Here is a 25,705-nt window from a genome sequence, read left to right as displayed (position 1 = left end):
TCACAGGATCCTGAGTGCTGGGATGAAAAGTAGTCAGTGTTTTTAACCACTGTCTCACTGTGTAGTTCTATCTGGCCTAGAACTCTTTTGTTGTTGTTGTTTTGTTTTTTCGAGGCAGGGTTTCTCTGTAGCTTTGGAGCCTGTTCTGGAATTCGCTCTGTATACCAGGGTGTCCTCTAACTCACAGAGATCTGTCTGCCTTTGCCTCCCTAGTCCTAGGATTAAAGGCGGTGCCACCATGCCCAACTACAAACCCTCTCCTTTACCCACTCAGAACAGTTTCTGATTGCTCTTTGCCTTGGTCCTTATTCTCTCTGGTCTCCAAATGCCCTAATATCCTATTTCTCCTTGAGACAAAGGGAAAAAAAAGTGTAGTGGGGATTGTCCATGTAAGTGCAATACCCTCCTCCACCCCAGGCCGAAAAAATGGGTGGCAGACTCCCTGGAGCTGAACAGTGGGACATCGGAGCTGGGAAGTGAACTCAGGTCTTCCACAAAGAGTAGGAGCTCCTAACTACTGAGCCATTTTTCCAACCCACAGAAAAAAATGTATATTACATTAAAATATTTATTTATTGGGTATGCGTGCATGTGACAACGCCGCACATCCTGGGGATATAATTCTGGAGACCTTGGTTTGTCTAGTTAATGGCTGGTTAGCTCTAACGGTGAACTCTCCTTGAGGTTGTAGGAATGACCCAAGGCAACTACAGCAGCTGTGGATATCTCGCAGGACCTAATGGGGGCGCTAGGAATCCGGATTCGGTCAGGACTCTACAGAAAGGCCAATGCTAAGGGCTGGAGAGCCATAGCACCCCCTACAGCCAGTGTGGATCAGAGGCGGACGGGATCACGTGGCCTCCTCCTACCAATAGCAAAGTAACAAACGCTTCCTGCGGTCCCCATGGAAACGACACCGCCCCCAATGACCCTCCCGCCCCTTCCCTTCTGTGGTGAGGTTTTGGCCTTTCATTGAATATTCCGGGTGACAATCAAATGCCCACTCCTTCTGGCTGGACAGTTCGCTTCCGCGACACGAGAGACCACGCTGAGTGGTCAGTACGCGAAGGCTGGCTTAGCCTTACCCAATGTTGCTCTTCTGGGGCGGGGCCCGGTGAAGACTCAGGGCCAATCAGCGGCGACGTCGCTTGTGCGACTCCACGTCGGCAGCAGCTGCGGTCAAGATGGAGGCACTGATCTTGGTAGGAACTGGAGGGCCGGTGGCGCCGCCGTGGTGTCCTTAGGGTCCGGGAGGCGGGGTTTAGCAGCTGGGGCCGAGAGAGGGGAGTTCCGGGCCGGCTTCGGGGGCCGAAGCTCCCGCTGTCCGATGAATGCGAGTGTGGCCTACATGGGAACTAGAGCTGCGGTTCGGAGTAGGAAGCCTTGCCGCGAAGAGGGCAGAGTCGGTGGCAAAGTTGAAGAGAGCATGCGGGGTCCTTAGGACAGTTCTGAGTGTGCTGGATGGGGTCCTTCAAGCTCTCCCAAGTGGTTAGCCTTGTGGATCACACCTGTTTGAATTTCCCAAAACCATCATGTATTCCCCCCCCCCCCAAGTTGCAACAACAGCATAGAGGTGTTCTGTCAACCTCAGATATGCCTGGATAATTCGATTATCCATTGGTAATTCCCTGTCATGTTCTCATTGTTTCGTTTTCCTTCGCCTATAATTCTGTCATCATTGAGAATCAGCACTCCCAAGTTCTGGAATACCAGGTAGAGCTAGTGTAGATTTTGGAATATTTTTCCTGACTCCTTATTCTGTCCTCCTTTTCCCTCCTCCTTCAGACTTTAGGAACTCGTAGTGCAGGGTCCATCGTCAGGCTTCTTCCTCTGGTTACATGAGAATTGTGGCTACAGGAGTGCATTAACTCTCTGGTCCGTTGGTCATTTCTCTCCCTCCCTCCCTCCCTCCTTCCGTGAAGCCCCAGGTATCCTGGAACTTACTTTGTAGAGCAGGCTGGCCTGAAACTCACAAAAGTTTGCCTACCTCTACCACCCAAGCGCTGGGATTAAAGGGGTGTGTCACCACAGCAACTTGCTTTAGTTTTTTGAGTGAGGGATTCATATAGGTCATACTGGAATCAGCTTTGCCACAGAGCCAAGGCAGGCCAACATGCCCACCTGGCATTTATGTGGAGATTTGAACTCTGATTTTCACATTTGTATGGCAGACACTTTCTTTCAAATGTCAAAGAGAATTTATTCTCATTATATGGGTTGGACAATTTGAAGCAAAATGCTTACTGTCTTGATTAGTTTCAAGTACTTACTATACCAGTCAGTTAATGAATTTTTTTACATCTGACAACAGATGTGGATAAAGTCTGTGGAACTGGTTTCCTTGGATGTTTGTTTTTTTACTTTTTAAAACAGGTGTGGTGGTTCACACCTATAACCCCAACTGAGGTTTGAGGCTGAGGCTATATTGCTGCTAGTTTGAGGCCAGCCTGGACTATAGAGTAAGAACTTATCTCGTAAAACCAAAATTAGCTGGGCGGACACCTTTAATGCCAGCACTTGAGTGTCAGAGGCAGGCGGATCTCTGAGTTCGAGACCAGCCTGGTCTATAGAGTGAGTTCCGGGGCAGCTAGGGCTGTTACACATGTAAACCTACTTAGAAAAATAAAATAAAACAACCAAAATTAATTTAGTGAAACCAGCTTAAAGAAGGAGGAAGGTGCCAGGTAGTGGTGGTGCACTCGGGAGGTAGAGGGAGGCTGATCTCTGAGTTCGAGGCCAGCCTGGTCTACAGCGTGAGTTCCAGGACAGCCAGGGCAACACAGAGAGACCCTGTCTCAATAACAAAGAGTGAGGAAGGTGACACTTGAGGATCCCTTTTAGCATTGGCTCTGTTGGGCTGAACGTCGTGTAACGCTGAGAGCACATGGTCTAGCTGATTTAAAGGTCCTATATTTGGCCCCTAGCGCTGGGAGAGTGGAAGTTATGTGGGGTAATCTGTCATTTCTCTTTCTTCTCTGTCCCTCTTGTGCTGTGGTCTCTCAGCCTGCTTCTCCCTCATTCTTACACTTCAGCAGAGCTGACCTGCTGTATGCAGTAGCAGGTCCTTGCTAACTCGCTTGGATCTGTCTTTACTTTAAAAACTATTCTGAATTGTTGCCACTAGCACACTTTTCAATGAAGCAAAGTACCAAAACTCCATTCTGTTTCAGTTTCTTTGTTCTCCCAGAACAAATCTCTGTTTTGGTTTGGTTTGGTTTGGTTTTTCGAGACAGGGTTTCTCTGTACCTTTGGAGGCTGTCCTGGAACTCTCTCAATTAGACCAGGCTGGCCTTGAACTCACAGAGAGCTGCCTGCCTCTGCCTCCCGAGTTCTGAGATTAAAGGCGTTAGCCACCACCACCTAGCCAAATCTTTGTTTTTTGAGACAGTCTCCTTATGTAGCCTGGGATGGGCTTGCATTTGTAATCTCTTACCCTCACCAAGTTTCTCTGATGTTTCTATAGGTTCTTAAACTTCTTCAGTGTGTGAAATTTTCCTTAAGTGATCAGTTTTATTGAGAATAAAATACAACAGGTAGCTGGGGGTGGTAGCTCCTGCCTTTAGTCTCAATACTTGGGAGGCAGAGGCCTGTGGATCTCTTTGAGTTTGAGGCTAGCCTAGTCTACAGAATGAGTTCCAGGACAGTCAGAATCATGTAGAGAGTTCATGTCTCAAAAATCAAACTAACAACAAGCTGGACAGTGGTGGCAAATACCTTTTAATCCCAGAACTCGGGAGGTAGAGGGAGGCTGATCTCTGAGTTCGAGGCCAGCCTGGTCTATAGAGTGAGTTCCAGGACAGCCAGGGCTACACAGAAAAAACAAACAAGCAAATAAAAAACCCAAAATCGTGAGTGTACATGCAAATATATATACCTTCTTCTCACCTTGGGCCTCAGGCGTGCAGGTGATACACACATACACAGGCAAAAACAGCCATCCACATAAAAGAAAGCATTGCAGCCTTAGCTCATGATCTTGTCTAATCTTCCTTCAGTCCCTTTGACTCTGAGTTCCCACCCTGTCCTGGCCTCAGCCTCTGCTGCTGGCTCTGCTGGCTCTCCTCTTCTCAGTTGTTAGTGGAGAGGAATCTGCAGGTCAACATTCTCCATTTATAATCTGGAATCTTAAAGTTAATAAGTTATGCTTTTCTTCGGCCTCTGCTATCTTTTCACCCTCAAAGCTGAATTACTATAACAGTTCAGATCTTTAAGACCTTTGTTCATAGATTTTTTTTCCCTCCTATTTCCAGGTTTTAATTTCTGAGTGCTTTTTCCAGTGTCTTATAGATTAGACCTCAATTTTATCCATTGTCTTCCCTTAATATTTTATCCTAAAACTGACAAAATTCTGATTCCCATGTCTCATTCAAATATCAGCCATCTAAAGTGCACTAGGATGTGCGTGTATCTAGAGGAGGAAGCTGTGGGACACATCAATGACTCAAAGGTTGATATTGTCTTAGTGGCCTTTGCTTCCTGAATCATCTTAATGGGGCTTTTGTTAAATTCCTTTGGCACTAACAGTAGAGGTACTTGGCCTAAATGCTCCCTCCCCCTGCTTTGGGCAAAGGTATCAATTACATTAAGCCCCAAGCACTCCCATCTCGTTCCTGGCAGTCCCCTGTGCCTCTCTCCCAGCTGTGTCCTTGCTGATGCTTGGCCCCTCCATTTCGTTAGGAGAAGCAATCTCCTCGCTCCTGCGCTGTGGAGATATATTTCTCAGCCAGGGCTTGAGCAGTGCCAGCACTGCCCCCGGTGAGGTCCCTGGCAGCCATAAAAATTTTTATTGTGATTATGTTGGTGTCGGGGTGTCCATCTGGGTTATTGCACACCTAGTTTAATTGATTGAAGTTTAATTTATTGACACTTCAAATTAAATGATCAGAATAAACTGTGCTGTTACTCTGGCCGGCTTGTTTTAATGGTTGATTGCTGGAAGCAGACCTTGGCTTGAACTAAAACCCCCAAAGAGTAATTGACGCTGCTTCTAACTCTCCCCATGTCTTGCCCTCCAAGAAGACCTCGTTATAGATTTCCGACATATTTATTTATATATTTTTTCCCTCTCCTTCACAGTGGTGGGAAAGAGTTGGTCCCTGGCAAGGTATAAATTACATCAAAGGTCTAGGGGAACCATCACATGGTCAGAAGGGGAGGAGGAGGCCTCTACATAAAGAAAACCAGACCCTGGAGAAGCCAGGTCCTCCCTAGGAGGCAGATTGTAAGTGCATTTGCCTACCTGTGTGAGGGGGCCTCAAGGCCAGCTAGGCTCTTTCTCATCTAAGTTCTTGCTGCTGTTCTTATTCCATTGGTATGACTTGGCTTGATATTGGCAGGGAACTGTCAAAAAAACCTGTCACTTCTGTCACCTTTATTTCTTCAGAAAAGTCTTTTGTGTAACTTATATGCCTCAGGTAAAGCTTATCCTGGTGCTGGGGATGTAGCTCAGTTGGCAGAGGGCTTACCTAGCACCCCATAATCGGGCCTGGCTGTTCACACCTGTACTCTTAATACTCTGTAGATGGGAACAGGAAGGTCAGAAATTCAAGGTCATTCTCAGCTACATAGGAACTTGAAGCCAGGCTGGAATACATGAGACCCACCCTCACCCCCAAAAGAAATCAAAGGAAGTCTCTCTCTTACTGGCTTTTCCCCCTTCCTCCTCAGAGTCAGTGTACATGACTCCATTTGTACCCAATTGTTCTGAATAAGCTCTGTCAACCAGTTATCCTCAACTCCTTTGTGTATGTATGGGGGGTGCACCCTAAATATATAGTTCAGGCTGTTATCAATTTATGATCCTCTTGCCTTGTCTTCCTGCATGTAGGAATTATGGGTATGTGCCTATCCGTCTTTTCTGCTGTGTAATTAGACTGACTGAGGAACTCTGAGGCTGCTTGTCTAGTCTTTAGCTCTTTTTTAGGGAACAGCTGCAAGAGGGCAGCGGGATTAACCATGATTTACACTATGGCCAAGGATGCACCAGAAATGGATCTGTAACTCCCAGCGCCGAGGAAGCTGAGACAGAAGGACTCCTGGCCTTGAGGCCAGGCTGACAACTGTAGTAAAATCTTGCCTTGAAAAAGAAGTGAAATTCCCATTAAAAAATTAAGACTTATAATACAGAGAAACCCTGTCTTGAAAAACCAAAAAAAAAAAAAAAAAAAAAAAGAAAGAAAGAAATTAAGACTTGGCTGAAGCCGGGCGTTGGTGGTGCACGCCTTTAATCCCAGCACTCGGGAGGCAGAGGCAGGCGGATCTCTGTGAGTTCGAGGCCAGCCTGGTCTACAAAGTGAGTTCCAGGACAGCCTCCAAAGCCACAGAGAAACCCTGTCTCGAAAAACCAAAAAAAAAAAAAAAAAAAAAGACTTGGCTGAGCAGTGGTGTTGCAAGATTTTAATCCCCGCACTCGGGAGACAGAGACAGGTTGATCTCTGAGTGTTGGAAGCCACCCTGCTCTACAGAGCAAGTTGTTCTAGGACAGGCAGGGCTGCACAGAAGAACCTTGTCTCGAAGCTTAGCTAGGAGGATTGCAAATTCTAGGCTAGATTGGGCTATACACTGAGACCCTGTCTCAAAACAAAATGTTCAGGGGCTAGGAATATAGTACAGTGATGTAGCAATACTTGCCTGACGTGCCCTTGGCCTTTGCTTCCATCCATCTCCTGCACTGAAAAGTAAACAAATGTCTCTAGTCCCATTTGATTTTTTTCCTTTGCTAAATACCATGCAAGCGTGAGCTTCTGAATTACCCAATACAGGTAGTAGGATGTTTTGATGTCTCCCTCAGGCTTGGCTGAGGAGTGCAACTCATTTCAGTTCGTCTGACCTGGTTTTCAGCAATACCACCTCATTCTGTGAATCTCTTACCTTGGTAGTGGCTGGAGTTAGGAACTGTGTAACCCTGTGAAGGAAGTTCTGCAGCTAGGTGTCCCGAGCTTTCACAAAATACCTGTGAGTCTGGACGGATGGCTTAGCACTTAAGAGTGCTTGCTGCTCTTACAGAGAACCCAGGTGTGGTTACTATAGTATATCACAGCCTTCTCTAACCCCAGTGATTACTCAGACATGTAAAATAAGTCAGTCTTTAAATCAGTCTACTTACAAAAATATTCTTGGGACCATAGCAAAAGGGGGGGGGCTTGGCTTAGCAATGGATCTGACCAATTAAAAACTGTAACAAAGTCAGGTGGTGGTGTCACACGCCTTTTATCCCAGTACTCGAGAAGCAGAGGCAGGCAGATCTATGTGAGTTCAAGGCCAGCCTGGTGTACAAACCTACACAGAGAAACCTTATCTTGAAAAACCAAAAAAAAAAAAAAAAAAAAAAAAAAAAAAGAGAGAGAGAGAGAGAGAGAAGAAGAAAGAAAAGCAAAGACCTGATACTTTGCATCCCCAGAGAGCTTGAGACTTGGTTAACTTGTCCAGTGTGGTCACCAAAGCTGGCCATTGAAGGCTGGGGTGGGGTGGGATGTGGTGCTAATCCTTATTCTCCCTGCAGGCTGTGTGACATCCTTGGTCACATTAACTTATAAAGGCCACATATTTTTATTGAAGTTGTTAACTGGCTGAAGAGAAATCACTCATTTTCTTTTTCACGTTCTTTTTTTTTTCTTTTTGGGTTTTTTGAACAGGGTTTCAGTATGTAGCTATAGCTGGCCTAGAACTCACTGTGTAGACCAGGCTGTCTTCAAACTTGCAGAACCCAGTCTGCCTCTGCCACCTGAGTGTTGGGACTAAAGATGCATGCCACAAAACTAGACTCTTCACAAAATCTTAACTTCGGAGGAAAAATCATTTAATTCTAAACCTAGTCTGTGAAATCATCACTTTGAGATGTTTTTTTTTTCCTATGGGAACAAGGTCCATAGGTTTTATCACCTTATCACAAGAGTCTGCTGTAATTAAAAAAAAAAAAGCATTACCCTTAGCTGATCTAAGTTCAGCCTTTCACTTCTGTGAGGAAGTTGAGTCTCAGAGAAAAGAGAGGAAAATTTGAGCTAATGTCTTACCCAGAATTCAGAGACTTTAGCTTCTCTAACTGGTAGAAATTTTGTTCTGTGACTGTGCTTTCCATGTTTCCTATCTGTATGGACTAGGAAGGTGTGTGTGTATGTGTGTAGGTGTAGGTAGGTAGGTAGGTAGGTAGGTATGAGTACATGTATGTAGGAGGCCAGAGGCTAACCTCAGGTACCATTCCTCCTCAGCAGCTATCTGTCTGGTTGTTGTTATTGTTGTTTACCTTTTTGATTTGGATAGACTGGCTTTCTAATGAACCCAAGGATTTGTCGTCTTTGTCACCCCAGTGCTGGGATTGACGATGCATGTGATTAAATGCACTTGAGTTTTTTATGTGACTTCTAGGACTCAAACACATGTCCTTATGCTTACATGACAAATATTTAAAGATGGAGGTTTCTGTTCCACTAGGTCCTGCCGCCCCGCAGCCCCAAATAAACACACGGATGCTATATTAATTATAAAGCTGTTGGCCAATGGCTTCTTACTGGCAAGCTCTGTCTTAATTAACACATAACTACTAATCTGTGTATTTCTACATGACCTCATCTTACCAGAGAACGTCCTGTCTTCCTGTCTCTCCACAGCCTCTCTCTGCCTTCTCACGCCTTCTTCTCGTAGCCCTGCCTATTTTTCTTGCTGGCTATTGGCCAAACAGTGTTTTCTTCATCAACCAATAAGAGAACATATATACAGAAGGACATCCCCCATCAACTGAGCTATCACCCCAGATCTTGTATTTTGATATTGTATTTTACTATTTTTTAGACAGGGGCTTGTGGAACTTGTTATATAGCTGATGATCTGGAACTTGTGATGTGATCTTCCTAACTCTACTTCTTGATCGGCACTAGATTTACAGATATGGTACCATGTCTGGTTTTATGTAATTCTGGGGATTGAACCCAAGGCTTCATTCAAGCTAGGCAAGCACTACATCTGAGCTATAGTCTCAGTTCCTAAGAATATCTTCTTTTTTTTCTTTCTTCTTTTTGTTTTTTGAGACAGGATTTCTCTGTGAAGCCTTGGATGTCCTGGAACTAAGTAGACCAGGCTGGCTTTGGTCTACTGAGAGCCAGGACTGAATGTGCTCCATCACCACCCAGCTTTGTAACAGTTTTTAATTGGTCAGATCCATTGCTAAGCCGAGGCACCCCCCCTTTTGCTATGGCCCCAAGAATATCTTTGTAAGTAGAGAATGAAGAACTTTCCAGGAATCTCAACCAGATTTTTTTTATTTAATTTAATTTTATATGTACAAGTGTTGTCTTCACACATATATGGAAACCATGTGCATGCAGTACCTTCAGAGGCCAGAAGATGGTGTCAGACACCTCCCCTCCCCCCACTGGGAGCCGAGAACTGACCCTGGGTTCTTTGCAGGAGCAGCAAATGCTCTCAATCTCTGGGCCATCCCTTCTGATTCTTGGGCCTTTGGGTTTCGTCACCTAAGTGAATCAAATAGTCATAATTCTAAAATACTCTGTTTCTCTGCTCTACATATTATTCCTCCAAGCTTTTTGGTATCATACAAAGATCTTACCCAAGTATTCCCTTACTATTACTGTATATATTGGCAATAGACTCAATTCCATAGTTTGCTGTTGTTTGTACTTGTTGTGAGACAAGATCATTTGTCCCAGCCTGTCCTAGAATTTGCCAGGTTGCTGAGCATGACCTTAAACTTCTGATCCTCCTGTTTCTACCACCTGCATTCCGGGCTATAGGCATGCGCCTCTGCTGTCAGTTTTCTATTCTGAACCTATTTCTGTTAGTTTTACTTAAAATACAAAGTACATACAGATAGAGTCTGGTAGGGATTCCTTGGTTGTTGATTTTTTTTCTTTGTTTTGACTTGTGTGTGTGATTGAACACAAAGTCTCACACCTTAGGCAGGCACTCTGCCAAAATAGCCTGGGCCCTACACCGTTGGCTTTCTAGCACTGACTGCTTAGGCTACAAGTCAGCCAGGAGGCCCACAGAGGGCAGCACTGGAAAGGACTCTTCTCCCTCTAGCTCTCCCAGTGTGGGCTGTGGGCCTCCCAGACATGACTTTTCAGCCAGGCTTCAGGAGTCCCTGATTGAGATCAGAGAGCTGTTTGCAGCAGCCTAGTTGCTTGTTGGCTGGCATTTCAACTGTCCTGAGGAAGAGGACAGCTTTCTAGTTTTCTTGATAATGAAAGTAGACATGAAAATCTGTCTTCGCTACTCCTCCTCCCACAAGCCAGTGTGCCTATCCATCATTTCCAGGTACTGTTAGCGTTTGAGGTGAAGTTCTGTTATACACTCATCCCCAGGTACTGTTAGCGTTTGAGGTGAAGTTCTGTTATACACTCAGGCTGTGGCTCCAAAAGTCAGTGCATCACAGAACTTTGTCTCGGAAGCTTTCTAGCAGCTGCCCATTTGGGAAGTGAGAGGGAAGAATAGATCTTTTCCGTCCTTGAGGTGTGGGCCTAAGATTGTAAGGTCTTTTTCAAGAGTCAGCATTTAATGTGTTACAAGGTCAAGCCTATTCCATTGTCCAGGAAGCTCATTCTCAGTATCTGGGAATTATTTATGAATGTGTTCTTTACAAAACTTGGAGTGAAATTATCAGCAATGGCTTCTGGAGCCTTTAAACAGGCTGGTTTTATGATATGAAGGGAACTCTCAGCTTCCCTACTCCTGAGAGATGAAGGCCATAGGGTGAAGAGGACCCAGCCAGAGTTAGGTAGCAGAAGTTAGGAGAGCTGGCTCTTCTGGACAGAGGCATGTCTTCAAGTGGCCTTCCTTCCCCTGCCTATGCCCTCCCTCAGCTTTCCTTGTTGGAGCTCTTCCTTTGCAAATCTGAAATGATCAGATCTTTGTCCTGCCTTCCCTCTGTTCCCAGAACCTTGGTGCCTGAAAGCTGGTTTCTCCTCCTCCTTACCCTGTCTTTTTATCCTGCCCAAGAATGCTGTCTTGTTTCTGTTTTGAAGTTTCTTTGATCATATCTTCTAGGAAGCCAGTGAATAGAGCCAGAGCAGAACCCTGGGCTGTTTCTCAGTTGTCAGCGTGGCTGTTTAGGTGCTTAGACAGTGTTGACCACAAGAATGCTGGCTCTCCTACTTGGCAGGTGGCCATTAGGGATTTTGGCTTACGCTGGGGTGGGGGTGTGTGCTCCCATTTCTTCCTGGAATGCCAGACTCTGGCTGTAAGAACAGTCACAAATGCCAGATTAAGGTCCAGTTTCAATTTGTGGGCAACTAGCCCTCTAAGGTTGTTGTAAGTGTGGATGGAGGGGCCTAACCATTCCCTTCTATTGGCACTTTTTGTCCATTAAGGAAACTCATTCCCATTGAGGGCTCGATTTTGGTACTTGAACAGCCAAGTTACTATAGAACAGAGCCTGCTCTGTGTGGTGATCTTTCTGTGTAGAGCTAGAGCTTAGAAGAGCAACTTCTGTTTGTGACTTTTTAGACTCAAAAGACTTCCCTCTGCCAGACAGCACAGTTCCCCGGCTGCAGAGGAGGTACTCCTGTCTGTTATTCCAGAGAGCAGTGTGACTGGGGTGGGCAGTTTTAAGTGCGTCAGAGGAGAGGATGGGTTGGTGATAATATCACCCCCAAATGGTCTCACTACAAAATCCACTTAGCTGTAAAAATCCAGTTCTAATACATTGTCTCGAGAGATTTCTTTTTAAACTGTATTCCCAATTTTGAACAAATATTGAGAGTTCAGAATGTGCTGGGCATTGCTCTGGAAAGCAAATCTTAGATTTCTTAGGTCATTTTCTCTAATTTTTTTCCTAGACAGGGTTTCTCTGTGACTTTGGAGGCTGTCCTGGAACTAGCTCTTGTAGACCAGGCTGATCTTGAACTCACAGCGATCCACCTGCCTCTGCCTCTCAAGTGCTGGGATTAAAGGCATACACCACTACCGCCCAACCTCTTTTCTATTTTTTGAGACAGGGTTTTTCTGTGTAGCAGTCCTGGCTGTCCTGGAACTCTGTAGAGCAGACTAGCCCCAAACCCAGAGATCTGCCTGCCTCTGCCTCCCAAGTTCTGGAACTAAAGGTGTATGCCACCATTGCCTGGCTCTTATCCCATTTTTTTCTTCTTCTTTTTTAAATTTATTTCATTTTTCTGTGCATTGGTGTTATGCTTGCATGTGTCTGTGTGAGGCTGTCAGATCCCATGGAACTGGAGTCACAGACAGTTGTTAGCTGCCGTGTGGATGTTGGGAATTGAACCCAGGTCATCTGGAAGAGCAGTCAGTGTTCCTAACTGCTGAGCCATCTCTCCAGCCTCTTATACCATTTTCAAAAGACTGGGTTAGTGATCTGGAGAGGTCAGCAATTAAGAGTACTGGCTTCTGCAGGGCAGAGGTAGCACATATCTTTAATCACAGCAACTTCAGAGACAGAGACAGGTGGAGTTTGAGGTCAGCCTGGTCTACATAGAGAGTTCCAGGACAGCCAGGACTACACAGAGAAACAGCACACTGGCTTTTAAACTGGTGGTATAGTGGTGCACACCTTTAATTCCAGCTGGGGAGGCAAAGGCAGGTAGATCTCTGAGTTTAAGGACAGCCTGGTCTACAGAGTTTCAGGACAGCCAGAGCTACATAATGAGACACTGTCTTAAAAAAGGGGGGGGGGGGACCTTGTGCTAACACATGTTTAGAAGATGGGTGAGTTTCCTAAGACCAGGAAAGCAAAGCAGACAATCCTGTGTTGGCATAAGAAGTAGCAGAAAGTATTTATTGGTGAGGTCATCAAATAATGAGAGCGACAGAGGCCTTCTGTACACAATGTCAACTCCTCTCACTTTTCCCTTCTGAAACTTATGTGGATAGAGGCGAGTAAAACAGCTTTTCCTAAGTCATCTGTTTGCATTTGAGTAAAGGTGTTAAGTATAACTATCAGAGCTAAGACTGTAGTGCCTGTGTGAGCCAATGTCAGCAATTGTTTCATTCTGCCATTTTGTTGTGATTTGTGGAGAGTGCCTGGGGATTAAACCCAGGCCCCTGCATACTAAACATGCACTGTGCATGGAGCCACACCTTGAGCCTCAGTTCCATTCCTGGTAGTGAAAGAAAATTCCCTTCCTGTTAGCTACCTCCTGGACCCTGGGCCTCTCAAATAGTTTTCCTTTTTACCACACTTAAGATTCAGGTTGAAGCCGGGCGTTGGTGGCGCACGCCTTTAATTCCAGCACTCGGGAGGCAGAGGCAGGCGGATCTCTGTGAGTTCGAGGCCAGCCTGGTCTTACAGCTGGTCCCACAGCCTCCAAAACAATACAGAGAAACCCTGTCTCGTAAAACCAAAAAAAAAAAAAAAATTTCTGGTTGATTTTTCACCCTAGCAGACTAAGTGATAATGGTTCATATATAGATATATGAAGGGTCTCATATGTGAATTTTTGGATGGTGTCTGTCTCAGGGAACTGGTATGTGTATGTGTGTGCACATGTATTTACACAGTGCTTTCCTCCTGCTGTATTTGGATGGTTTAGAGTGGCTTGCTTTAAACCTCTGCTTTGGGACAGCAGTGGCTTCTAAGTACACAACCCTCTTTCATTTGAGTAGTGTTCATTTATTAGCGTGGTCACATTCCATGCCCACCTGTGTCCAGGAGGCCAGAGAGGATGGGTGATTTGGAAAATGACTGGCCTTGGCACCTGGAAATAATGCGTGACCTACCCTGATGGAGGCCTATAAGTCGGCCTGTTTCTCTGAGTCTGCTTTGGAGTTCATTTCATCCTCCACGTGCTTATTCTCAGGGGCAGGTATTAGGCCTAACCATGCTGCAGTCGGGGACACACACAGACCCCTGTGTGACCCTTTCCAGCTCAGTGGGACCATGGAAGGGAGGAAGGTATTAATTAGGCTTGCTAATAATGGCGAAGCCCTCAAAACTGAAGGTGTGTTCATGTTTCTTCAGGAGCCCTCCCTGTACACTGTCAAGGCCATCCTGATTCTGGACAATGATGGAGACCGACTCTTTGCTAAGGTGAGATTTCCTTTCATATTAATTTAGGATCAGAACAGAGACATTGAAGAATTAAATGTTGGGATTGGTCCTACTAACTCAAACTCTTCAGGAGTATGATGGTTTTGAGAATTCTTCCATCTTACCTTGACCACTCCAGAAAAATCCAAGTTGGCAATCTTCTGTCCCTTAGAGTCTTTCTTCCTGCTGTGTTCAGACCTTGAACTTCCTCTGTCATCCTATTCAGAGCAGGGAAGAACTTCAGAACCTTAGCTCCTAAACAAAACACTGTCTCAGTCTGTTCCATCTGTCCTGACTGTCCCATCTGCCCCTTCCCCTTCTGCCCCTCCCTCTTACCTTGTCACTCAGCCTGAGTTTGTCCAGGGAGTCTTCCAGTTTCTGACTTGTAGTCCTAGGTTTGTAGTCCTCACCATGCCGCATGCCCCATGAGGTGTTACAACTTTGGATGGATTGAGAAGAGAAAGGACACCCCTCTCCTCCATTCTCCCCCTCCTGTAGAAATGTCTTCTGTCCCTGGTGTATTAACTCTGGGCGAGCAGAGCATAAATCAATCAGCAGGTGGAGATTAGTTAGAATTCACCAGCTGTTCCTCCCTGTAATTGGATGTAACTATGCAGGACACCTTTGGAAACAGTTATCCAGTTACTAAATGCCAGACCTGTCATAGGTCTTCAGCTGACTGCAACGGATTAGCCCCTAAAGAGCAGGCGATTTAGCAGCCTGCATCTCCACCCCCTTGCTAGGAGTGCTTGGGAGTGGGCTCAGTGAAGTGCTCGACTGCCCCCTTCTCTCAGCAGGCAGGAATAGCCAAGATGTGCAGGAGAACAGGGCATGGGTTTGCCTTGCTGTGGAAGATTGTATGGCCTTTCTCCCCTGTTCAGTAAAAGAGTGGTATTCCAGCCAGGCGGTGGTGGCCCACACCTTTAAGCCTAGTTCTTTGGACACTCAGGAGACAGAGGCTGGCAGATCCCTGAGATCAAGTCCATGGAGCCTACAAACGAGTTCCAGGACAGCTAGAGCTACACAGGGAAACCCTGTCTAGAAAAACAAAACTAATGCCCTGCGCCCACCCCCACCCCCAGGACTGGTCTCCTGCAGAGAGGGAAAATCTGAGGAAGCATCCCTGCATTTAGTGTTGCTTATTTCTCCAGTACTGACCCCCCCCTGACAAGGGCAGCTCCTAGGAAGCATGTGGCGGAAGTCTCCTTAGGAGAGCTGGCGTGTGGGACTGTAGGATTGATGACAGCACAGTCCTTGTCCCCCCACGTTCACTTCTTTTGTAGGTGTATGTGCTTGTTAGAGAAGGCCAGAGAGCAACTTTTAGAAGTTGGCTCTCTTACTCTACTTTGTGGGTTCTGGAGATCAAACTCAGGTTGTGAGGCTTGGCAGCAGCACTTTTCTCTCCCTTCTCTTCTTTCTTGTTCCTTTTCCCCCTCTCCCCCTCCTCTCTCCCTCCCCCCTCTCCTCTTCCCTGTCACTCCCTGCCTCTGTAGTCCTTTCTTCTCTATCTTATTCTTCTCCCACCCCGTGCTTTGGAGGAGAGACGTATAAGATGCCAGAGTAGAACAGTCACTAATCATCCAGCTCACAGCTATGATGACCCAACCCTGTCTCCTTTCCCTCCAACTAGTACTATGACGACACCTACCCTAGTGTCAAGGAGCAAAAGGCCTTTGAGAAGAACATTTTCAACAAGACCCATCGGACAGATAGTAGGTCATTCTCCTTCACTATTCCCTTTGTTGGGGGGGAACCGTGGGAAGGGGGTGTCAGCAGGACTGCAGAAAAAGATAAAATGACTCGGCCTCCTCTTTCTTTTTTCCTCCTCCCCTCATATAATAAACTCTTCAGAAATGTAATGGGGAGGTGAGTGTACCTCACGCGGGAATACCGTGCTAGAAGCTTGGCTGTTAGCTACCTGTCTAGTCCCTGGATTTATGAGCCTCACTTGACAAATTTAACTGCAGCCCTGCTTATTGTACCGCATCCATTAGGGCAGGTAAATGGAAGCCTGTAAAGGTGACCGCTCTGCATTTTTACCTCGGAAGGATCGCTGGTACCCTGCCTCTACACAGGGAGGAAGTCGGTGCAGTGGGGGAGGAAGGGCTAGAGAACATACATTCAGACTCCCTGAGTTTCTGTGTCCCTTCTGCTAACCCCTAAACAATAGAGGTCGTTACAGTTGGCCTTTGCTTGGCCGACGCAGCTGTCCCCAAGAATTGGCAGTGACTCCTGTTTTGCCTCCTCTTCTCCCACCATTCAGTTTCTGCTTTCTTCCCCAAGGTGAAATTGCCCTGTTGGAAGGGCTGACAGTGGTCTATAAAAGTAGCATCGATCTCTATTTCTATGTGATTGGCAGCTCCTATGAAAATGAGGTAAGAATCTCTGCCCATTTGCTACCTCTGATGTCACTTCTGAAACCATAGATGGGACACAGCCATTGGTTTTGGGCTTTAGGGAGCTGCATTCCTCTGATGTCTGGCAAGGTCATAAAGAAGTCCATTAGAGATCCCTGTCAACCTTACAAAAGGGCCTAACCAAAGAATCAGTCAAAGAGGAAGTTTTTCTAGGTCTTTTTTTTTTAAAGGGGCAGGATCTTACTGTATAACAGGCTGTTTTCAAATCACATCTATTTTCCAGGTGCTGTAATAACAGGCATGAGTCACCATGTCCAGTTAGAATGCTTTTTGGGTCCTTTCCTATACAGTGGTGCTTTAGATTTTGTTTGTCTGGTTTTGAGACAAGTGTCACACTATAGCTCAGACTGGCTTCAAACTCACAGCAGTTCCCTTGTCTTAGCCTCTCCAATGCTGAGATTACAGGTGTGAGCCGCTATGCCAGGTTCCCACAGTGTTGTTCAGAGGGACTGTGAGTGTAGTCCTAACCTTCCTGAATGTTTGTTTCCGGTGACAGCAACTTCTGGGAGAGTAGACAGGTAAATAAGCCACCAGCTAATGTTCCATCACAGTTAAGAGTTTGGGAGACCAGGTCCTGCTGAGCTCTCACTGCCAGGCATGTCCTTTGTGAAGTACATTGTTTAAGCCCGGCAGCACTTCTGTGGATGGGAGGCATTACTGTTTTTGTTTTGCCAACAAGGAAACCAAACATTAAAGAACCATATAAGATTACTTGTATTTGGCTTTTGTCAAATTACAAAAGTAGCTGTTTTTTGAGATTCAGCCCATTAACTCTTTCAGGGTAACTCATGTGGAATCAGCTGAGATTTAAACCTAGTTCTGACTTAAGAGCCCAAGCTGGAAGCCGGGCGTTGGTGGCGCACGCCTTTAATCCCAGTACTCGGGAGGCAGAGGCAGGCGGATCTCTGGGAGTTCGAGGCCAGCCTGGTCTACAAAGTGAGTTCCAGGACAGCCTCCAAAGCCACAGAGAAACCCTGTCTCGAAAAACCAAAACAAAACAAAACAAAAAGAGCCCAAGCTGGGGCTGGAGATTAAGCTTAGTAGTGAAGTGTGTACTTAGCAAATTTGAAGTCTTGGATTTGATCCCTAGTACCATTTTTAAAAAGGGCCTTGGGATGGGGGTGTGGGTGAGATGGAGAGATGGCTCAATAGTTAAGAGCACTGGCTGTTCTTCCAGAGGTCCTGAGTTCAATTCCCAGCAACTACATGGTAGATCATAACCATCTATACTAGGACCTAATGGCCTCTTCTGGTATGCAGGTATACACACAGAGCAGCACTCATACATAAAATATGGTTAAATAAACAAATTTTTAAAAAGGACCTTCTGCCACTTTCCTCTGGCCTCAGCTTTTGCTTGGTTAATGATTTCTCTCTTTACTAATCCATCAGGTAGCTTGGTAAAGGCAGAGATCGGGGCTGAGGATGGCTCAGCTGTTTAAGAGCACTGGCTGTTCTTCCAGAGGATCTGAGTTCGATTTCCATGTGGCTCACAACTGTCTATGATTCCAATCCCAGGAGATCCAGTGTTTTCTTCTGGCCTCTTTGGGCACTACACACTTGTGATACACAGATTTAGATACAGATAAGCATGCACATACATTAAATAAGCTAACTTTTAAAAGAAACATAGAGGCAGAGAGGCATGACAGTGCACACCTATGATCCCAGCACTTGGGAAGTATAGTTAGGAATTCAGGATCATCTTCAGTTATATAGCTAGTTGAAGACCAACCTAAGCAATGTGAGACACTACCACAAAGCCCAAAACCCAGCTGGAGAGATTGCTTAGTATTAGATTGCTTGCTGTTCTTTCAGAAGACTTCAGTTTGGTTCCTAGCATCCATGTTGGCCAGCTCAAACCATCTGTAATGCCTGCCCTCTTCTGACCTCTGTGGGCACCTGTACACATGTGGCATATGCACACACACAAATAGGACTAAGATACATTGAGGACTATGTCAGCAAAGTTCTGTTTGAACTTGTACCTTAAAGAAACCTCCCCTTAGCTGGGTAGTGCTGGTGCATTTAATCCTAGCAGGCAGGCAAATCTCTGTGAGTTTGAGGCCAGCTTGATCTACAGAGCTAGTTCCAGGATAGCGCCAAAAAAAAAAAAAAAAAAAAAAAGAAAGAAAGAAAAGAACCTTCACTTGTGGAATTGTTTAGCAGAATTAACTTCTATGAAAAACCAGAGTCCTCTTGCCTTTGCAATTCACATTATGTCTGGTCATTTGTAAAGGCCTGTGCATTTCGCTGAGGAATAAAGTGGAGGGTTTTGCTTTGGGGTAGCAGTTTAGGGTCTTGAACCTTCTGTCTCCTTTCTCAACAGTTGATGCTTATGGCTGTTCTGAATTGCCTCTTTGACTCCTTGAGCCAGATGTTGAGGTGAGCAGCCATTCTTGGTTTAAATTTGGAAGAGAAAGTATCTATCCCTTAGGGCCAGGAATTTGTGGGAAATCAGAGCCACATAGGAGAATTAGTTCAGTGTAAGAAATTGGGCCTGTGGGCTGGAGAGATGGCTCAGCCATTAAAGGCTAGGCTCACCAAAAATATAAGAAATTGGGCTTGCTATTTGTGAGTAACTCACTGAGGTGGGTAGTGGAGAGCCTCGTCTTCATGGAATAGTTTTACTAAACGACAAAAGAGAGTCCCTTACTAAGGGAGAATAATACTCTGTCCCTTCCCTGCCTCCCTTTGGCTATACTAACGACTGAAGCCAAGGGTAGGCAACTGTTCTACCACCAAGCTACTCACCCTAACCTTTTGTTGTGTTTTTTCTTTCACTGTAAGACAAGGTCTTACTGTGCATGCTGTTCCAGAACTCTGTAACCCAGGCAGCCCGTGAGCACGGAATCCCCTGCTTCGGCCTCTGGGGTAGCTGGGATTATAGACATGCACCACGGTGACCTGTGTCTACTCACGCCATGTCCCATGATTCTGACAATGTTTGAGCTCTGGGGTGTTTTCCTAGGCTTTGTCTTCTGCTGTTGAAGGCAGGGAAGGACAAGGGGAATGCCCAGGTGGAACATCCCTACCTTGGGAATGGAGGAAACATTCCCAGTTTTCCATTACCAGCCTTAGTCTTCCCCCGTACATAGGATGAGCCCACTGTGCTCTTTGTCCTCTGTGCCTCCCCAGTAGCCCTCTGTTCCCGTGCACACAAGCAAGAGAAAATACAAGATACTTTCTCTGAAAACATTCAAGACCCACAGCAGCTCCTAAGTGAACGCATTTTAGAAATCCATCCGGAGTAGAACAGCAGGCGCTCTCAGCCCACAAACCAGCAGGCCAAGGCTCAGGTTTCCTCAGGAAGGGGGATGATTTATTTCCCAGCCAGGTGAATGAATAGACTTCATTTCGGGTAATCTAGAGAAAAGAGTCGTACTGACGGATGTGACAGGCCACATGCACAAACCACCGGATCTGAGGCTGGTGGATGCAGCCCCTGACTGTTCCTAGTCCCTCCTTGGCCTTTGTTTTAGGGCTTAACAGACCTGGGGGGAGGGGAGAGGCAGAGAGACTTCAGAAGTTTGTCAGAGCCTGAGTGTGGATAGGATGTATCTTCTGCCCCTCCCCCTCCCCCCAGCACCGATTCCAGATGAGAGTTGTGTTTGTTGTTCTTGTTTATTTTACATGCAGCTTCACCAGTGACAGAGACTGGGTAATCAGCTAGGAGTTAGAAATTGTCTGTTTGGAATCCCTTTCTTGACATTCTGATCACTATAGCTCAAGAGCTCTTTACCTTACTCACTTCTTGGTGTGAGTAATGGAGACGGTTATTGGTCTAGTTTAGGATCCCCTATTCAGGCAGAGGCCCAGCATTCCTTTCACACACAACCTGACTTTTCTCTTCTTTTGGGGATTCAGGAAAAATGTAGAAAAACGAGCTCTGTTGGAGAATATGGAGGGACTCTTCTTGGCTGTGGATGAAATTGTGGATGGAGGGTGAGTTCTCTGCCCTGCCTGGATTTGGGGCAGGGAAGGGAGGTGGCTGCCCCTGTTCCAAGTCAAGTGGACTGACTGACCAGCCTGTGATCCTGACCTCACAGTAAGTGGGTCCTTTGGGGCAGGACAAGTGATCAGTGATCTTCTTTGTGTTTGTAGGGTGATCCTAGAGAGCGACCCCCAGCAAGTGGTGCACCGGGTGGCTTTGAGGGTAAGCAGGAATGTGTAACCCCCATCTCTCCACACATCCTCCCAAGCCAGGCCTGCTGAGTATAGCTGAGGGTCTGGCTCATAAATACATCCTATCCTCTCACATGCGTGGGTCCTTCTCCTGGCTTTTCTATCTCAGTGTACCAGAGAGGCAGAAGAACTTGTTTGTTTCCAACACGGCACCTCGCATTCTATATGCACAAAATGGGCACTTTAAACATACTGAATGAACAAAGAAGCAAAAGAAAGCATAATACTCATGGTTCAGAAACTATAAAGGAGCTTGGGGTTGGCTTGTCGCTTCTTTTACAATGGCTCCCGTCAGTAGAGGCATTGGAGTGTCTTTCCTGTCTTAGTCCAATGGAACCCTTAGGAAGTACTTATTTGCCAGTACCTCAGCCCTCCTTGGTGTGAGTGACACCAGAAAGGGGGTCTTCGAGTTAATGGCAGGAAGCTTCTGACTGCTCAGCGGGATGACATGAGTAGAGAATCTACCTGTAAATTGTATGGAGCAGAGATGTCTGAGAAGAGCAGGGCTTCCAGTTCCCAGAATGTCCCAGCTCTGACCTCCACAGAGTGAAGGCTGCCAGTGCTGGGTAATGGGAAGTCTTCTCCCTTAACTGCTCTAGTCTCCATTTGCATAGTTTAATCTTCTCCTCTAACATATGTCTCTATGTGGCAAGAGAGAGGGTCTCCCCCCACGGGCCCCCCTTCCCCTTCTCAGGCTGCTGTTGCAGCAGTTTATTTCTTCAAATTAACATGCCATCGTTACCCATCAGGCCTTGCAGGATCCATTAAGCTACCCCTGGCTCCCTCCGCCACCCCCTCCATATTGATATTCAGGGAAGGTCTTCTCTGACTAGGGAATCGGGTCCTCCACCCCAGAGTTGAGGGAGGTAAGGATCAGATATCCTGCTGATTACTAGGAATGAAATAAATCTTTTAAGAAGTCATCCTGCCTTTAGGTAGAGGATGGATAAAATGACCCTTTTGTGTTCACAGTCCCTCTGGCCAAATAAAATTGTTGCTCAGTCTTTGGAAGAAGGGACTGAGAAGTTTAGGGCATTTGCCTTTGCTTCAATTTAAAGGAACACTTCTTCCTGTGCCAGGCTCCAGTCTAAGTGCTTGTCTCTGTATACAGGGTGAAGACGTCCCCCTTACTGAGCAGACCGTGTCTCAGGTATGACTCTCCTCTCCACATGGACAGGGTTAATTTACTACAGAGACTACAGGAACCCCCAACTGCATAGTCCGAGTTGAGACCTCACACTCAGTGAGGTTCCCTGGCTCCCTCTTACCCCAGAGCGCTGGGACTCATTGAACAGTGTCCTCAACCCCCACTGTCTCCTTTCACTGTGACTATGATTGTCAGCTTTGCTCTCTGTACCCTTCAAACCTTCCTGCCAGATAACTCAGTCAGTGATTTGTTCTCCAGCCGAGGCTTGCCTGAAGCAGATGGTCTGTGTGCAGTGAGCTCACACTCCTCTTTCTCTTATTATTCAAATGAGGGCTGAGCTGGAAATGCATATTCTGGAATGTGCAGGCTTTGCAGATCCACCCTTCTACCTTGACCGCAGATGGACTGTCTACCCAACTTGGGGGCCTGCAAGGGAATGGTTCTTGGTTTGCTCAGTAGGAATCCTCACCATCTGGATGTGTGATCCCCTCTTTCTAACTGTGTCCAATAAACCCCAGCTTTTTTTTCTTTCCTCCCAGGTATACCTCTTCTCTCTTCATCCCCCCAGTGGATTTGAATTCGGGGGGGTTCCAAACTGACAATCCTCTAGGGCCTTAGAGAGCTCCCTCCTATTCTTCTACCCTTGGGATTTCCTATCCCCAGTTCTTCTAAGGAGAGGGAAGGCAAGTGTGGGGAATGAGAGCCTCAGCCTGCTCACACCCTGTGGCGTGCAAACCCCCTCAGTGCTGCCTTTGTCTCTGCAGGTGCTACAGTCAGCAAAAGAACAGATCAAGTGGTCCCTCCTTCGGTGAAGATGTTCTGTGCTCGGTTCCTTGCCCCTCAAAACCCCACATCTGCTGTGACTTCTTATCCAGGCCCCCAGCAGATGCTCTTAGGGTCATCTTGGAGAATCACAGTGGTCCCTTGTCCCTCTTGCCTTTCTAGGGTCTCCCTCCCCTTCCTTTCCTCTCAAGGGCAGATTTGAGAAATTTCTCAAATCTGCCCTTGAGAGGGAAACACCCTCTTCCTACTACACTGGTCCTCCTACCCCCACATTCTCTCCTGGTTCCTTGGCCCTTTTCTGTGGCTTTACTTAAGATCAAAGCAGGAGAAAGAATGTGCTGAGTGTTTTCCTCCCTGTGCCTTAAGGGCCCTCATCCCAGAAGCCCATATGTCCAGCAAAGGGGAGGACTCCCTCCTTCGGCACAAGTGAGTGTGGAGTGGCAGAGCTGTGCATCTTGGCTGCCCTATCCTCTGCCTTGGAAGAGATTAGGGACGGCTTATGGGAGGGGGACAGATCTGCAAAGGAACAGTGACCTAAATGCTGTGGGAGGTTATGCAGTGCAGTCTCTACCATGATCTGGACCTTTAGCTTCAAAGCTCCAGTGCCTGCACATGAACATCTACTCTAGGTCTGTTCCACACCTGCCTGCATCACCTGTGAAATCTGCCTAGCGTAGTCTCTGGTACCCTGGAGCAAAGCCAGACCTTGGAACTAAAACTGCAGTAGTTTCTACTCAGAACCTGGGAAGGAAGGGGCCTAGTGACTTGGGCCTCGCCATCGTCCTTCTCAGCTCTTCCACTCACATTCCACTGCCTTGGTTCTGCAATCTGCTGTTGAGCTCTCCCCCTCTGCTTCTGCCTTCCCTGGAAGCGGGTGTCTGGTGCAGCCCCTTTCCTCCAGGGCTTGGATTCCCGTTCTTAGGTGTAACGTTGCTCCTTGACTCCACCCCTCTGTAAAAAATGTCTTAGAAAAACGCTCCCGAGCAAGAATTCTGCCCTCTGCGTTGACTGAAGTGGGCAAACTGGAGGCGGCCTCTGCAAGAAATGGAGTCAGGGAAGTCCACCTTGTATGCTGCTATGCGTCAGGCGAATAAAGTGAATCTCTTCCAAACTGCCTTTGTGTGATGGTTCTGTTCCTCCCTGTTTTGGCAGCTATTCCTGTGCCTCCAGCCCCCCCCCCCCCGCCCCACCTCTTATAATATTTCTTCCTTCCTACCTCAGAGACTCCCCAGCACTCCCCCCACCACTAATTTACGGGGCTGTTTGCTTCCTTGGCATCTCTCGGTCCCCTCGCCTGGAAATTGGCGCCAGGGGTGGGGTGGAGATGGTATTTTCTCAGTGGGAGACTCAGGGAACTGAGTTCTCCCCCACACACCCCCAAAGCCAGCTGCCTGCTCCCGCCTCAGCCATTAGTAACCCGGAGACGCGCACCTGCGTGGGGGTTTTCCTTCAGCCCCTACTCCCTTCCCGCACCTCCCATTCCTCCGAAACGGCGCTGAGCGGGTTATTTATCGGAGCCAGCGCTGCTCCAGAAGGTCAGGACGGTGGTGTAAATAACCTCTTCTCGCCATTTCCCCGTCCCTCCAGAGCCCGCTCCCCTCCCCCTCCTCTACCTTTATTCGCACAAATGAATGTGGCTGGGCTGGCGTAGAGCCTGGCCCTGCATCTTAATGGGGCGGTGAGCTCACAAGATGGATTTAGCTGGGGGTTTTATGGTTGCTGCGGCGACAGGAGAATGCTTTGGTTTTCTTTCCCCCTTCCTCTGCAGGATTTTAAGGAGGGGGCAGTGTGGGGACTCCTCCCCTCCACTGAGATTTGAAGGGTCTCCTCAGTCACCTCTACTGTTCTGACATGGGCCTGCAAATCCTGGGCTGACAGGGATCTGGAAAGGAGGAAGGAGGCAGAATGGGAAGGGCCTCTGCAGGGCATGGAGCCTATGGTTTGAACAGTCCGTCCTCCTCTGTGGAAACCTGGAACTTGGCTCAGCAGCTGTGAAACACCTGGACCAAGATCGCCTTAAACAAATAGAAAGCTATATACTGGACCATCCCTGCCTGGTCCCTGCAGGGGAGCTGGAGGATCCGTGGGAGAAGAGCTATGGTGCTCTCTATCCTTGTCTGATCTGTGAGAAGCAATGCCCAGCTTTTAGCCCCTAACCTGCTTCTCATGACCCTGAGTAGCCTTTGGCTAAGGAGAGCAGGATTATTAAGAGTTGAGGGCTGGTGAGCAGATAGGCAGACGTGAGAAAGTAGTTCTTTCCGTTAAGCTCTCAAACCCTGCATTGTCAGACCTTGTTTCTCCAGCCTCTGTTTCCCAGCAGAACTGAAATGTTGGCGCCCCTGCCTACCCAGTCCTCTGGCCAGCAACTTTCTTTTGGACTCTGCAAACTCATCCTTAGCACTGACTAAAACAGACGCAGCAGGGGCTTGGACTGTCTGGTTTGCCTCCCCCTCCTGTTTGTGAACCTTTCCCCCTTCCCCAGGGGATTCTAGGAGGCCCTCCTCCCTTTCTCCCCTTTGGCTGGGAAAGAGACTACAGTCTGAACAGTGCCAGACACCTGCCTGCCAGATGTGGTGATTCCCCATGCTGCCCTACCCCACGTCTCTCGTTCCCCCACCCCACTGAGCTCAGGCAGAGGGAGCCCCCCGACAGAGTGATTTACTGCTACAGTCTCCTCCTCAAGTGCCCCCTCAGGCGCCTCTCTCTCTCTCTCTCTCTCTCTCTCTCTCTCTCTCTCTCTCTCTCTCTCTCTCTCTCTCTCTCTCTCTCCTCTTCCATGCTCCCCTCTTTTCCCACCAAGGCCAGGAAAGCCTCCTCCCACGTGGACGGCAGGGCCCTGGGCTGGGGAGCTCTGGCTCCCTCTCTGACTGAAGAAGGAATGGGTGGGTGAAGGGCGACACCCTTGCTGCACCTCTGGGAGAGAAAGCAGCGGGACTGACAGCAGCAGCCAGAGCTGATGTCATTTTCAAGGGAGGACAGGAGTGGAGTCTGGCTAACAGAAGGGGACCAGCATCACAGAAGGCCTGGGGCCTCTGAGAAGTTCCCAAGCAGAAAAGAGACAGTGACACATCTCTGGCTGGGTCTCTGGGCTTGTGTCCCCATCTGTGTTCATAAAACCCCCAGGTGCCCCTTCAGCCTGACCCCAGACACTCAGGAACTCCAGGTCCTTGTCCTTCCTTCGGG

General features: G+C 47.4%; 2 protein-coding genes across 2 annotated transcripts in view; one reads left to right on the top strand and one right to left on the bottom strand.

The window, feature by feature from the left end:
• Positions 1-1,167, bottom strand: part of Nfe2 (nuclear factor, erythroid 2) — a 31,372-nt gene extending 30,205 nt beyond the window's left edge. Inside the window, exon 1 of the mRNA XM_040753704.1 lies at positions 1,086-1,167. The gene's annotated coding sequence lies outside the window, so the exon portion shown is untranslated. The remainder of the gene's footprint in view (positions 1-1,085) is intronic.
• On the top strand, positions 1,074-23,633 carry Copz1 (COPI coat complex subunit zeta 1). The gene is made up of 9 exons (XM_040753705.1): positions 1,074-1,202; positions 13,922-13,990; positions 15,621-15,702; positions 16,274-16,365; positions 18,737-18,792; positions 20,275-20,352; positions 20,512-20,563; positions 21,704-21,742; positions 22,504-23,633. Exons 1-9 carry the CDS (start codon positions 1,185-1,187, stop codon positions 22,549-22,551), a joined length of 534 nt encoding a protein of 177 aa, XP_040609639.1. The 5' UTR covers positions 1,074-1,184; the 3' UTR covers positions 22,552-23,633.
• Positions 23,634-25,705: the final 2,072 nt, after the last annotated feature.

This window comes from Mesocricetus auratus, unplaced genomic scaffold (genome assembly GCF_017639785.1).
Source record: "Mesocricetus auratus isolate SY011 unplaced genomic scaffold, BCM_Maur_2.0 Super-Scaffold_100010, whole genome shotgun sequence".
Taxonomy (NCBI): domain Eukaryota; kingdom Metazoa; phylum Chordata; class Mammalia; order Rodentia; family Cricetidae; genus Mesocricetus; species Mesocricetus auratus.
This window is presented reverse-complemented; position numbering and strand designations above follow the sequence as displayed.

What these genes read in the sequence shown, in the direction of transcription:
- Copz1 (XM_040753705.1), top strand. An exon ending in GCAGCTCCTATGAAAATGAG is followed by an intron (nt 16,366 to 18,736) that starts GTAAGAATCTCT and finishes CTTTCTCAACAG; the next exon opens with TTGATGCTTATGGCTGTTCT. An exon ending in CTGAGCAGACCGTGTCTCAG is followed by an intron (nt 21,743 to 22,503) that starts GTATGACTCTCC and finishes TTGTCTCTGCAG; the next exon opens with GTGCTACAGTCAGCAAAAGA.